The sequence below is a fragment of the Drosophila takahashii genome, chromosome 3R, assembly GCF_030179915.1.
Source record: "Drosophila takahashii strain IR98-3 E-12201 chromosome 3R, DtakHiC1v2, whole genome shotgun sequence".
Lineage (NCBI taxonomy): Eukaryota > Metazoa > Arthropoda > Insecta > Diptera > Drosophilidae > Drosophila > Drosophila takahashii.
Genome location: NC_091681.1, coordinates 12,006,778 through 12,021,656, shown reverse-complemented (window position 1 = coordinate 12,021,656; position 14,879 = coordinate 12,006,778). Strand labels below are relative to the sequence as shown.

At 39.7% G+C, this 14,879-nt stretch overlaps 1 protein-coding gene across 2 annotated transcripts in view; it reads left to right on the top strand.

Annotated features, from left to right (window-relative positions):
• The window catches only part of Nlg3 (Neuroligin 3), a 102,942-nt gene that overhangs the window by 54,775 nt on the left and 33,288 nt on the right, over positions 1 to 14,879 (top strand). For both annotated transcript variants that reach the window (XM_044392513.2, XM_070217600.1), the window contains exon 4: positions 11,653 to 11,816. In XM_044392513.2, coding sequence (XP_044248448.1) covers positions 11,653 to 11,816 — 164 coding nt within the window. The remainder of the gene's footprint in view (positions 1 to 11,652; positions 11,817 to 14,879) is intronic.

Below are 14,879 nucleotides of genomic sequence, written 5' to 3'. Positions count from 1 at the left end.
ACCCTTTTACTCTACGAGTAACGGGTATAAAAATAAATATTTCCCAAATTTTATGCAGCTGAAAATCTTAGTTGTCCCAAGAATATAGAAATTATATATAAAATCAAAATATTTCTCAAGTCGTTGTATATTAACTGACAACTAACAAAACATTGTTACAACCCAACGAATTTGTCCTTCCAATCCCTTCAGGATGCGCCCTACACGAACCCTCGTCTGAGTAATTTAATAAATTTCCAAAGAAGTCCCCGACTTTCACCTTCCGACAGAATGCTTTGTCCATCTAAAAGCATTAAATCATTTCTCAAAAGGGTTGATTTTGATTTGCCTTTCGAGTGCATAAAATGATCAAAATGCTATGAGTCAAGAGCCAAAGCACCGAGTCTCTCGAGAGTGCCCAACAATTGTCACCTCAATTAACTGGCTCATTATTGAGTCAAGTGCGCAGGCGGCGGTCCGAAAATGTTGAGAGCCGCGAGTAACTGAAAATAATGAAAATAATGGAAAATGCTACAACCCTTGCCCGAACCGGGCCAGCGACAACAATGGGCATAATGAAAATGGCTTCTGAAAATAACGGATGAAAAAATGGGGAAATACAAGTCAAAGGTCAACTTAGTCGGCGGGCTTCCGCTCGGAATATCTCGCAAATTAAATATTTACGCTGTCGCCGGCAGCAAACTGCGCTACGGGACAAACAGCAGCTACACAGCTACACAGCAGCATCTAATTTACAAATGCTCCCAAGTGGCAAATCATTATTCACAAAGATGCCCAGAGATATTCCAGGTTCCCTTGTTTACCATTGTTATAAAAAAGGGAAGCGAAATGGGGCCGCGTCGCGACGCAGCAAAAGTTTTTCCTTTCCCCTTTACCCGAAATCAGAATGAGAAAGAGATTCAGACCCATAATGCCGATGGAAAAGGGCCGCGAAATCAGTACAGCGCACAGCGGAGCCCGGCGAATAAAATATAATTTTTCAAGTTTAACAAAGAACACCACCTGCGGCCTCGCAGCAGACTGATGATTCTCGCATTCTCGCATTTCCCCGCCAATTTTTGGGTAATTCAAGCCTGCGGATGGACGGTTTTCGTCTTCTGCCGCATCATCTTCACTCTTCCTTCCGGAGAGCTGGGCGGTCGGCTTTATTTGTCAGGCCGTCTTGTTGACAGCGGGGGTCAGTCGCCAAAGGAGCCAATAAAACGGCTTGAGTAATGGTCGGGAGATTTTTCAGCACGTCAGCGTAATAAAGTTGTCCATGGACAGTTGGCACAATAGGTCATTAGCCTGATTTTCCACGTGAAATGGATACCTGTCAGGCTGTGGAGGGTAAAATGTTTAGATTGTTTTGTGGTTTGGCTAAAAGTTAGGCTTTGGTTTCGGTGGCTTGCGATTGGCCTAACTCTTTTTGGGATCTCGTAAATAAAGCCATAGTTCTAACATAGTTATAACATTTATCGTTAGTTTTGGGTAATTTTCTGTATTTTGGTGATTCTACACCCAAAAAAAACTTGATGGATTTGATGCTATGTTGTATCAATTTTGACTTGATATGCGGCATATCAATTCGAAATTCTCGAAATATAAACATGTTATAGGTTCGAATTTCGAATGTGTCTTTCTCCCTCCCACTCATGTAACTTTAAGCGCTATCCCGCTCTATTTCGTATTGAGAGAATAGTTGTTAGTTACCAGAAATTTACCATGCGCATATTGATTTGATCCCGGCGGGGTTTTTTTCTGTGTGTAGCATTAGAAGTTGCATCTATTCTAACTGTGGTCGGCCCTTTTCACCTGTCACATTCCGCCCTTTGAACTAAACTTTACCCTGAATTTCCACTACAACAAAAACCGAACTTTGCGGGGGCAACATACTTTTCCACCACAAGTTACCCCTCAACTTTCATCGGCCACATTGCAAAAATAATTTCTCACAACCACAAAAAATGGACGCAATGGAGGCAGGCAGGAAAAAAGAAGAGCAAATTATGTCCACACATATTCCTAGCCCGCCAAAGGCAACAGCTGTTCATGGCTTTGACAAGCCACGCGTGTCACCACCAATTCACCCTGCCTCCCAATTCCACTTCCACTTTTCCAGCCCCATCCACGCATTTCCACCCCGGCGTCTTTAATAAAAATGAAATAAATTCCGCCAGCCACTTTGCACTTTGGTGCTGTTGTTCCAACGGCTGCACATTGGTCCTGGCCTTTACGTTGCCTGTGGCGTAAGGATTATGAAAAACAAGCGGATTAGTGGCCAACCTCTCCTGACCAGGTTCCTGGTGCACGGGTGCCTGGGTCCCCGGTTCAGGCTCATAAACGAAGTGTAAAAATCGCAATAAACTGACGAGTTTTATGCATGACGCCAAAGTTTTTAATAAAGACGAAAGTAAAAGCTCGACGCAAAAACGCTAAGTGGGGAAACTCAAGTTAACGATTTTCCTAATAAAAAAGCGCATTAATGAGTGGTGGGCAGGAGGGGAATATAGGGTGTGTATACCTATAGGTAGCGAAAGGGCCTTCGGAATGTGCGTGCAGCAGTTTGAGAGGCATCTCTTTCGCCCCGGCAAACAGAAGCTGGCTCCGTCATTAAAAACGTTAATTCCAATTTGAGGCTCAAGAGCAAGTGGTAACCGCAAGGCGGCGGTGGGTTAAGGGAGGGTTAGGGGTAGGTTAAGGGAGGAGGAGGAGTAGGAGGGGCCATCTCGAGGACATCAGCCGCATAAATTGCCGACTGACTCGGCGGCGGCGCTACAAACTGTTGCCCGTTTTAAATGAAATTGCGAAAATTCATTTTAAATTGGATTTTATTTAATTTGACTGCGGCAAGAAAGCTTTACGCCCGAAGGAGATTTTCCGAGGAAGGTGTGAGTGCCGGTCCCTGTGAATCCTGTGTATGTGTGTGTCTGTGTCGCCTGCCAATCTAATTTTTGTGAACGGTTGGAGGGATGGAAAAATCAGGATGAGGACGACAACCTTCTGGCCCGTTGGCCACAGGTAAAATTAATCTATTTTACTTGACGTGGCCGCAATGTCGCGTATAATTTTATGCGATCTGGTGCCCTTCGTTCATCACCCACCTTCCTCTGTTGAAGTCTGCACAGAGAAAAAGAAGAGCAATGTTGGGGAAAATAAAAAATAAAATAATAAACCTTTTATTTAAAGTATATTTATGGTGTAATTTAATATTCCTCTAAAATTTTACGAATGTTTCTTTGATTTAAAAAATCTAATAATGCCTTAACCTGCATTAAATATATAAATTTTCCATACTTTTTATATGAAATATCTTTAATAACTATGAAACTGATAGTCTCTGGAAATAATATAAATTATAAAAAATCATTGGCTTATCTTCTTTTCTTCTGTAAATTCCTTATGAAACTAAATATACTAAAATATTATTGGAAAATATTGAAAAGTATTTTTTCTCTGTGTATATGCGTGTATTTTTCTGCTTGGCTAAGATTATGCTTTTGTTTGATGTATTTAAGCCGAAAGCGCCAGCGGATCTCTGGCCGGGCTGCTGTCCTGGCTACCATTTATTTACCACAAAGCGCTCGTCCTTCTCCTGCTCCGTAAAAGAGCCTCATGAAATCCCCAGAACCGTGACCCTTGAAGCTTTGACTGCTCTTGAGTCTCTCCCCCTGCATGCAGATTAGCCCGGCCTTCCACTCAAATGTACACAAAACTCGAGCATTTTGGGCCAGCTTTGCTTTATGTTTTGTTTGTGAATTCCAAATTGCATGTATTCCGGAATACGAGAGGAGCTGGAGTAGCAGCGACGGCTATAACCTTGTTTACTTTTGACCGCGTGCCCAGGCTGCCGAGCAGTTTCCCACTGGTCAGGGTCACCATCTTCAAATTGTTTGCTCGAATTTCGCAGATATCTGTTTGTGGCAAATAATCTGCGCTGAAAGCAGGCGATGTTTGAGAAGCAATCCGATATTAGTTATTAGTCAGGGCGGAAATATGTTGAGAATGTTTAGACAAGGAAACATAAATGTCTCGAACTTGAGGACATTCCAGAATGTAGAGGAAATGCTTTAAGGTACTTATATTCAGACTGCCAGACTGAATCAAAACCAAGTAATTTATTTTTTATGTTAGCTTATGGACATCCTCTATAATTTTTGAACAAATATTTTTTACAGTACGAACCTTGCGATAGTAAACGTAAATATAGTTCTAATAAATCCGAATTGGACTTGTTAAATTTTTAGTACCGCTGATAATTACTTAACCTTTAATAAAAGGCTATAAATATTTTGTTAATATTGTAACCTACACATATAAAATACGGATACATTTACACAGAGAGAATTTTTCATGAACGGTGCACTTAAATTGAGAATTTTCTACTCAAAATAAAACCAAGTACTCACTTTAAGTACAAAGTACTTACTTTCAGTACCAATTTTTTAAATAAAATACCTTGGAATTGAGTCTTTTTAGAGATTTTTTTCTCAAAAAACGGGGACAAATAAGAGAGAAACAACATGGTGAAAGAAATAGGTTTCTTTTTTCAAAATTTGTCCACAAAATCCGTATTTCCTCAAATTGAGAATACAAATACTTAATTTGAGAACGTCAGTCTTCTTGCTTAATTTTCTCTGTGTATAAAATATTTTCTTGAGAATTAACAAGTAGCTTAATTGAGTCGACTGAAGTTCTCTTTTGTTTTTATTCAACTCTGTTTACCAATTTCACTTGGAATAGCAATCCGAAAGTATTTTCCTGCTTTTATCACGAACCACCTCAGTAAAAAAGCAATAGTAAAGCATACGATGGCTCTAAAGTAAATTGGCCCACCGGGAAACATGATTATTTCCCCTCACAGCTGTCTGTAAAATCTACAAGTAATTTTTTTTTTTATTTTTTATGATGGACGTTGATGCACTACGAGCAGTACAAACAAGTGGCCCAACGATACCAAGCACGTGCTTGTTACGCGCGGGACCCTTTATCAATTAGGGCAAAAATGCGAGTTCGCGAGGAAAAGACATGAAACCAAATACTACAAAAACTACAACTAAGATTGAAGCAAATGAGATAAAATTTTAGTTTTTAATACGGGGATAGATGTTGAAGTGCAAATTAAATGATAAAGATTGTTATAATTTTTACATAGAACACGAAAAGGCTCATGCAGAGTAAAATTTGATGTACATCGAGGCAAATTAAGAGGGTAATAATTTCGTGTTAGTCTAACGGGAACATTAAAAGTTAAACGGTTTACCAGTTCTACGGAATCAATATCACCTCTTATAAGATTTTGCATAAAAATAGTACCAAGCATTATTCTACGGTTTTCAAGTGTAGGTAAATTAAGCAATAGTAATCTACTCTGGTAGGAAGGTAGCCTTACGTTTTGATCCCAGTTCAAACTACGAAGGGCAAAAAGAAGAAATTTTTTTTGCACCGACTCAATACGGTCGATGTGCACTTGATATTGTGGGCTCCAAACTGAAGAACAATATTCCAAAATAGGACGGACAAGGGAGGTAAATAATAATCTGGTTGTATAAGGGTCATCAAATTCCTTTGACCAACGCTTTATAAACCCAAAAACACTCATAGCTTTATTGACAGTGGCCATTATGTGGCAATCAAATTTAAGTTTTGGGTCGAGAAGAACACCTAAATCGTTAATTGAATATATACGGTCGAGTGGTGTATTTTGAAGAGAATAACTAACAAACGTAGGAGTGCCCCTGTAAAAAGTCATAACGTTGCATTTAAGGCAGTTCAGATTTAAAAGGTTGTACTCACACCATCCCTGAAAACAATCAATATCTGACTGTAAGTTGAAACCGGACCCTACATCTTTATATGATAAACAAAGCTTAACATCGTCAGCGTACATTAGTACACGAGAATGAGCTACGATAGAGGGAAGATCGTTAATAAACAAAGTAAACAGCAAAGGGCCTAAATGACTACCTTGAGGAACTCCAGATGTCACGTTGATCATTTTAGAAACAGCGCTCTTAAATATAACCCTCTGAGTCCTACCATTCAAGTAACTTGATATCCAAGTTAATAGATTACATGGGAACCCAAGCTGATCTAATTTGAATAAAAGGAGAGAGTGGTTAACAGAGTCAAAGGCCTTACTAAAATCTGTATATATAACGTCAGTCTGCATGTTATTCTTATATCCATTTATTACAATAGATGATAGTTCAAGAAGGTTGGTGGTGGTCGATCTTCGCTTAACAAAACCATGCTGACACGGTGATATTAGCGAGGAACATAAATGCTGCAAATGAGAAGTAATAATACATTCAAATGCTTTAGGAATTGCCGACAATTTAGAAATGCCTCTATAATTCTGAGCATCCGCCTTCGCACCCTTTTTGTGGAGTGGAATAATGAAAGAGTCCTTCCAGATAGTTGGAAAAACTGATGATGAAATAGACAAATGAAAAAGTTTAAGAATCGGTTTACAAATGGTTGAAGCACAAAACTTAAGCACACTCCCAGGGAGTCCATCAGGACCGGGAGAATACGTTGGCGTTGTTGTTGCTAAATCCTTTAAAAGAGAACTTTCGGTAATTACAGGGGTAAAAATACAATTAGCCCTATTTAAGTGGTTAGGGTAGGTAGGGTTTGACCAAGCAGCCGAACTATAAGTAGTTTGGAAAAACTCGGCAAATAAATCCGCAATTTCAGAATCCGACGATGCCTCTTTTGAGTTTAAACGTACCGATGAAGGCAATGCCGAAGACTTACGCTTGGCATTAACGAAGTTATAAAACTGCTTCGGATCATTTGAAAACTCGAATTTACATCGATTTAAATACATGGAATAGCAATGACTGTTGAGAACATTAAAATCTGAACGAGCCACAACATATTTCGCAAAATCAGATGGCTTTCCCGTTTTTTTATACTTTTTATAAGTGTTGGATTTAAGATTTTTAAGTCTTTGAAGCTCATTGTTAAACCAAGGAGGCCTGTTTAGCTTCGGAGGAAGACTGTCAGGTACGCATTCGTCAAAGAAAGTGTTTAAAACGCTATAGAAAAGTTCAATTGCACTGTCAATATCCATGCAATTGTACAAATCAGTCCAATTATATTGAGAAATCATGTAGTTTAGTTTATTATAGTCACATTTACGAAAGCATCTCCTTTTAGTTTGAGGAACTAAAGGAGAAAGGGTATCAGTACAGGGGAGGCCAATTGTCAATTCCAAAGTTGGATGATATTGGTCTTCAGGTACAACAAGTGCGTCAATTCTAGCTACAGTGACTTCATGCGGATCTAAAACAAAGACAAGATCTAATTGTCTATTTAATGAATTTCGTATAAAGCTTACTTGCTGTAACGATAATTCTAAAAGGCCATCCACAAAATCATGGGCGGATAAAGGAGTAGCGACAAGTGAGTCAGTGGGAAGAGACCAAGAGATATTTGGGAGATTAAAGTCACCCAAAACAATCAAAAGGTCTCTGTTAGAAAGAAAGGATAGAACAGATTTAATAGCAGACAGATGGTGCTCATAAATTATTAAATCAGAGCCAGGAGGAATATAAGAGCAGGTTACAAAAATAGATAAGGATTGAATGGAAACTTTGACGCTAACAAATTCAATATCGTTAGGGATATGAATGTTAAGCCTCTCCGATGTTAAACTAGAGGTAACGGCAATCAGAACACCACCCCCCCTACGCGGGGAGCGATCGGTCCTGTAGGTGTTAAAGTTCATTGACAAAACTTCAGAGTCAGATATCTCTGGTTTCAGCCAAGTCTCCGTAAAAGCCAAAATATCTTCAGTAAATGCAGAGGAGTCAGCATAAAGCTTTGGTAGCTTCATATTTAGTCCTCTAACATTTTGATAAGCCAAAAATAAACCTGTTAGTTTTTTGGCACAGTGGAAGGCCTATTATTAGGCACAGTGGAAAGCCGATTATTAGGCACAGTGGGAGGCCTGTTATTTGTTCTCGGTTTATTGGGAACAAATTCTTTTATTACCAAATCATCATTAAGCCAAAAGCTTTCAGAAAGTAGTACATTAAACACATCAGGCGGAGCAAATATTTTAAAAGAAGATATCCTACGGGCGTACGAAAATCGAAATTGTTCAACTTCAATGTCCTCGGATGGGAATTTTTCACGTATGAATTCCATAACATCCTCAGATTTGGTATCCGGGGTAAATCTAGAAACAAACAATTGCTTCCTATGTGGAACAACTGAAAGTTTCTTACGCCCCCCAGGAGCAGTCTGAACCTCACTCGGCTGGGACATAGAAGCGGTTCCTACTGTACCTACGGTCAGCACCGACTTCTGTAGCTCAGGTTGGCATCCAGAAACAGGGTCACCTCCGGAACTGGCTGTTACCATAGGCACAGGTGGCTCGCTTACCCCTGTGCCGACCGGAACTGCTGCAGCTACCGAGTTCAATGTTTTGTTATGTTTCACGGTCTTATTAACCGCCCCTGAGCTGGCTTTTTTCCGTTTAGGCGACTCAGTTAATAATAATTTCTTATTATTAAATTGGTCGCAAACTGAGTTGAACCCGTCATTGAGCTGTGTGAAAACTCGTGAAAGGTTTAATAGTCCGTCTCGAGTCTGCCTCATAAAGCTGCTCATTTCGACTGTCATTTCCTTGCAGGACTCACATGCCCACATGAGACCGGTACGCATTTCAATGAAGTCTTTAACTCTGCCAGTAAATCCTGCACATTTGACGTGCATGACCGAATCGCAGAGCCAGCAGATAATAAAAGAATCTTTGGTTGACATCGGAAGAGCACAACTTTTCTTCATACAGATAAGGGCCATTTTATAGGAAAAAAAGATTATTCAAAGAAATAGAAAATAAAATGTGGAAAATATACCTCGAGTAAATTTGGCACTGGGATCAAATTCCAAAACCGCAAAAAACACAAAAGTATAAGAGCGCGAGATCGCGAATTAAGTCGAGAGCAAGAGGGCGCGAGAGAAAAAGTGTTCAATCGACTGAGCGTGGCTTGTGCGGCACCAACAACAAAACGAACGAACAGTTACAATGTAAAGCGAGAGAGAGAGACTATGAGAAAAGCACCCAAGAGTCTACAAGAAATTTGGCAGGTTCCGAGAGAGCGAAATTACAGTTAAAATAGAGCGGAATAGAGAGAGAGAAAAAGAGAGAGAATACAAGAGCAAATTTAGAGAGCGCAAAATAACACCAACAAAGCCAAGATATTAAACAAATCTAATGGAAATTGTTAAAATAACTAAAACCACATACCCGTTAAACAGGGAGATCTATTTAAAACACTAACGCGATTGTTAGGCAAACTTTGTTAGTATGCTAAACACAAAACACTTGCGTGAAAAATCACAAAAATAAATCAAAAACTCAGAGCACAGGTAAACACAACCGTTCACAAGCGACGCTAAAATGCGTTTTAATTATCAAGTTTTTAATGCCCGACCATTTGCAAACGCTGCATCGATGGCGAGAACTCACCCTGACCTTAATTGCGGCACCCGTTTTATAAGCTCAACCACTCCCTGGGAGCTGTGTACCTGCACCACAGCCACCATCCCCGTAAGCACCACCACCTGTACTGCTTGCCACCCGTTCTTATCTGCTAAAGTTCAGCGGTTGCAAAGTGGCATAAACAAGATCGCTTGCCACTTGAGAAGTGTGCGCCATTCATTTGCCATGGGGGCAACATTAAAAAGGCAAAATGTGGCTTTTATGACCTCGAACTGGAGGGGATGGGGCGGGATTTCGTTACCTGCCCGGACCTCTGGCAACCACTGGCAACCACTACAACTACGCCGGTTGCCGTAAAAACTTTTCACTTTCATTATTTTTAATATTTTCTGCTCATCCAAGCTGCTTTTGCTCCTGTTCATGTGGCTGCAGGGTTCCGAGGTTGACACCATGTCCGCTACATTAAAAGCAAAAAAAGCAAAGGGAGAATGAAGCCCGAAAATGAAACTTTTATTACCTGCCTTATTGTTTTGCCATAAAATTAATGATTATTATGGCAATCGCATGGCCACCACAAGCGTCCATTAAACCGGCGACCCACTGAGGGTCAGTTCCAAGTAGACTCCCCATTTTCTGCGAGGCGTTTGGAATGCCATAAAAACCAAAAATTAAATATACCCGCCATGGTAAACAAAAAGCAGCGGCGGCGCTGCGTTGGCGGTAATAACAAAGATAAAAGGGCAACAGCGAAATAAAGTTAAGGAAATTAAATAAAATAAATTCTCGTTTCGCAATGTCATTAATGTTAATGCATTTTGGGATGACTGAAAGAGGAAGCCCCATAATGGCCGCCCGATACGGAGGGAATGGAGGAGATTTTCGCTCTTAAATGCTCCTATTGATTTTCGCTTTATGACAATTTGATGGCCAACAGGAGTTGTGGCTGTTAATGAGTTAAGCCGACTACTTTAAGGGATCCAAGCACTCAGCTGTAAATTAGGACGAATTCTGACGACCGAGAGGGCTTGACGAGTGGAACTGAAGGCTTTCCCCAGACAAATCGCATTGGCCTTAATTCATTAGTAGCCACAGATTCCCTTTCGTTCGTTTGCCAATCCTATCATTGGTATGTGCTGCCACAAATCTACCACTGCCATCATGAAATTTAAACGAAATTTTACCTAGAGAACATGTCCTTCCCTGGAATAGTTCGAAAACTTGGATGAATGTGCTTCACCCGCCCACACATAGATCAGATTAAAAACAAATAATAACAATGCGAACTCAAAGCAGCTGGCAGAGCCAAAACCACTTCACACTGAACAAAAAATAGTGGTCAATTACTCAACCTCTGTTATTAAACATTTAAAATCTAATTTTGAGCTAGTAAAAATTGGTGTGTAGTCCAAATTTTACTACCTATAATTAAAAATCTTGAAAGTCAAATTTTTTATTAATTTATTTGATTATATTTATATCTACCAACTCATAAAAAATATGTAAATAATTAAATGTTTTATACATTAACTGGTTAGATGTCAGAATTATAAATCTTTAAAAACGTGCAATAATGCAATTTTTTAAATTATGCTTTGTTTATTAGATCCCAGTTTTTTTTTGTGTATACCAAGCCCCATCCGATTCATAAATGAGCGCAAGGCCAAAAGAGAGAACGCTTCTGGCATTTGAATGGGCTGTATGTGGGAATAGGGGGAGAAAATCAGTAAATTGCACAAGTGCACACACAGAGGGAGATCTGCCAATGGGGAAAATCGAACGATAAGAGCCAAATCGAAAACCAATTTACCAGGATCGAAAATAAGCCTCGGCCAAAAAGAGGAAAATGCAAAAAAAATAAGGAAATGAAAGGGGCATAAAAAAAAACAGAAAACAAATTAAAACGCAAACTTTGCGTTCAAATCAAAAAGTTGTTATGGCCAAAAGACAATCACAAAGTTGACGTTGACTCGGCCTCTCCTCAAATCATTACAAACTCCTCCCGAAAAGCCTCCCAAAGATTACACAATTTCAGCAAATTAATCTATTTATAACGACATTCGAGGCCAGGCATAAAAATAAGCCTATTTACCGAAAAACTTTTTTCGCTTATTTCTGTCAGGGTGGGGAAACCTTTTTAAGCTACAACAGGCAAAATGCCACCAGAGAAAGTTTTTCCTTTGACGAGCCTGGCACTGAAGTCTTTTTCGATTTTACAGATTCAGCCCGGTTTGCCCGCAGAGATTGCCGGACATCCACAACGAGACGGCGGCCCTGGAACGAATGCCCAAGGGCAGACTGGAGTATCTGAAGCGATTGCTGCCCTATCTGCAGAATCAATCAGAGGACTGCCTCTATCTAAATATTTATGTGCCCATACAAGGTGAGTGCGGGGGCGAGTGGGGCTTTGGCTAACACCAAATAAGTGTGCTATAATTTTTGTTTTTTTTTGCACCCAGCTAAAACCAAGAAAAATGACATGACCATGCCGGGGGACTGAGTCTTGTTTATTTAGCACTTTGCAAGGCATTTGAATAAATTGGCAGTCGGCTGGTTTGGGGAGACTCGCTTCAATTTTTCTTTCCTCCGTTAATCCCTAAGGCCAACGCCAGAAAAGGGTCAGCCTTGGTAAAGTTTTAAAATCTCTTTTTTTTTTGGATTTTTCGCAGGGGTTTTTATTTTTTTCATGCCCGTGCTGCACGCAAATGGACAAATGTTTGGGTATTTTTCAAATTGCCAAAGAAAAAATTCGCTAAGCCGAGAAGAAGGTCCAAGGTCCCGAATGCAAAGTGGCCAAATTTATGCCTAAAAGTATGTCTGGTCCTGTCTGGAGAAAATCCGAAACGATTTGCCACATTTGTCTGCAGCTGATTTGCTTTTTGAGCTCTGAGAGAGTGAGAGCGGTTAGGGATCCATTAAAATACATCTTATAAATTGTGTTTAGTGTATTAAATGTGTGTAAAATATTTTTAATTTTAAATGTTTATTTTAAATTTTAATTAGGCTATCAGAATATTTTGGTATTAAATTCAGTGTATGAGGCCTGGTTGGTTTTTCCTAAATTCACTTTTATATAATTCAACTAATCTAGATTTAGCTCTTGGTTTTACAGTCTGAAGTTTTTGACCCCGAATACTCACTACCCATTCAGTCCGCCTTACTTATCGATTCATCTGGATGTCTGTCCGTCAGTCTGCCAGTCAATTTAAGTTGGCCACTAGTAAATGCAACGGTAGCGAACTCAAACGTAGACGCCGTCGTTCGACAGGGTAGTAAATTACATTTTAATTAAAACCCAAGGGAGCGTTGGCCGTGGGGAATCCGGACGTGTAACTTGGGCTTAATGGGAACCATCAGCGGCAGTCAGTTATCCCAGCTAACCGAGCCAACTGAGCCGGCTCAGGCAACTCCGGCAACTCAAACAGCGCGGCACCTGTCAGCCGGGGAGTCGAAGAAGTGCACTACGAATCGAAGTAAATTTGATTGTCTATCAGCGCGTTAAGAGCTAAATTTAATATACTGCTTGGCGGCAATGGAGTTTCAGTTTCAGCCGCAGAGCGACTGTCTTTCAGTCTGTCAGCCAGATCCCCGGCAAGACAGTCGTCCATCATTCGAGGAGACAGTTGCCTTGATTTCGCCGCCGGCTTTCAATTAACTTACAGTTTGCCGTGGCGTATATTTAATGTATTTACCGAGTTCCCCTCTGCCAGCTGAATGAAATTTAGATATCTTTCCCTGGCTTTTTGACATTTGTAATTGCGATGTAATTCAAAAGCTTGTTTATTTAGCATAATCAAATGCAACAGCATTCCATGACTAGACTAATAAAATTTTGTCTGATTAACTGTTTGAGGGGTCTTGATAGATTGAGACGTTCTTATAAATTTACAGTGAATTAAGTAAGCCGTTGTTATTTTTTTTATATTACAACATATTAAATATGCCTTACATCGCATTTGATTACTTACAACTTATTTCAAAATGATGAACTAAATGAAATATTAATTTTGATCCCAACTCCTACCAAGCTTATTGTCGCATATTTTTACCCACGCAGTGATTCTAAGAATTCGTCATGCCCTCTATTCAAATACCATTTAACCCCCACAGACATTAGGACAGTCCAATTAGATAAGTTTATGTTGTTATAACAACGTCTCGCTTTTTTTCGGTTAGCTGATAAGGAAAATGTCGCCTTGGCCCAGCATGAAAAATGAACAAAAGTAAATACCTATAGAATAAACAAAGATTCGCTCAAGTATGAAAGAATTTACATTTTACCTGCAATTTGTCTTCGACAGCAGATGTCAGAAGGGTCTCTGCCGATGAAGGCGTTCCAACTTCGCTGAGTTGCAAGAGTTTTCATTTTTTCTCATTTATTTTCTTTGGGAAATTATGATAAATTGTTTGGGCCCGAAACTTGAGACGCGGTCCTAAATTGAATTGGAAATTGTGTACGTTCTTCGAGTGCAATGTTCATCTTCAAGGGCAGCTAATTGAACGAGCAATTTGTCGAGGGCAAGCGCAAGTAAAAGGGAAAATTAAATGTCTGGTTTTTATAATTGGATAAGCAGTCCCCGAAACACAGGAAAACTTTTTGCACACAGCAAGGGCAACAAAGATAAGGACATATTATCTGGGGATAACAACCTCAACCAATCCGAGACCATGAGCATTTCGTAATAAATCGTTTGAAAAGGAAAAGAGAAACGTGAGGAGGAATATGTAAATTTTTGACAGTTTAACTTAATGAGCTGAGGCCCCCGTTTTTTGCTCTGGGCTGCTCAGCTGTCAGAAGGGCACCTAGATGCATAAATCATTATTTCTGCGGGCTCATGTCGAAGTAAGTTTCCAGATAGGCAAAGAAAGCGATCGGAGGCAGGTCATTTAATATCGTTTATAATCAGTGATGAGCAGTTCCAAACTGAGGGAAAATTATTTTACGAAGTTTTTAAAATTAAAATGTAACACCCCTTACAAAAATCAGATGTTCCCAAAAAGGAATAATACGTTAAATCATTTTATTCTCATTACTTAAATATTCCTTATATTCCTTAATATTCCATCTCTAAAGTATTCAAATCATTCAAGGTGTTTTTATTCCAAGGCTGAATGTCAAAAGAATGAGAGATTGTGTAGCTCTTTTTGTTGCAGACACGAGGCCCACTTAATGTCCGAATATGTATGAATTTGCTGCGTAGAAAGTGAAAAATATACTTTTATTATCCTTACCACACACAGAAAGACAGACGCACACATAAGCGCATAAATCTCTTGTGCCTTTTTTGTAGTCTACTTTTTGAGCTCCGTTTACGGGATTCGAGGAGCCGGAATTCGGGACCCTGGACCTGGACTCGGACGGATATGCAGCTAGTTTAATCTACTTGGACATGACAATAAAATTTATATCATCTTAGCTTTTCTCTCCTTTTGGGCTGCTTCGGCT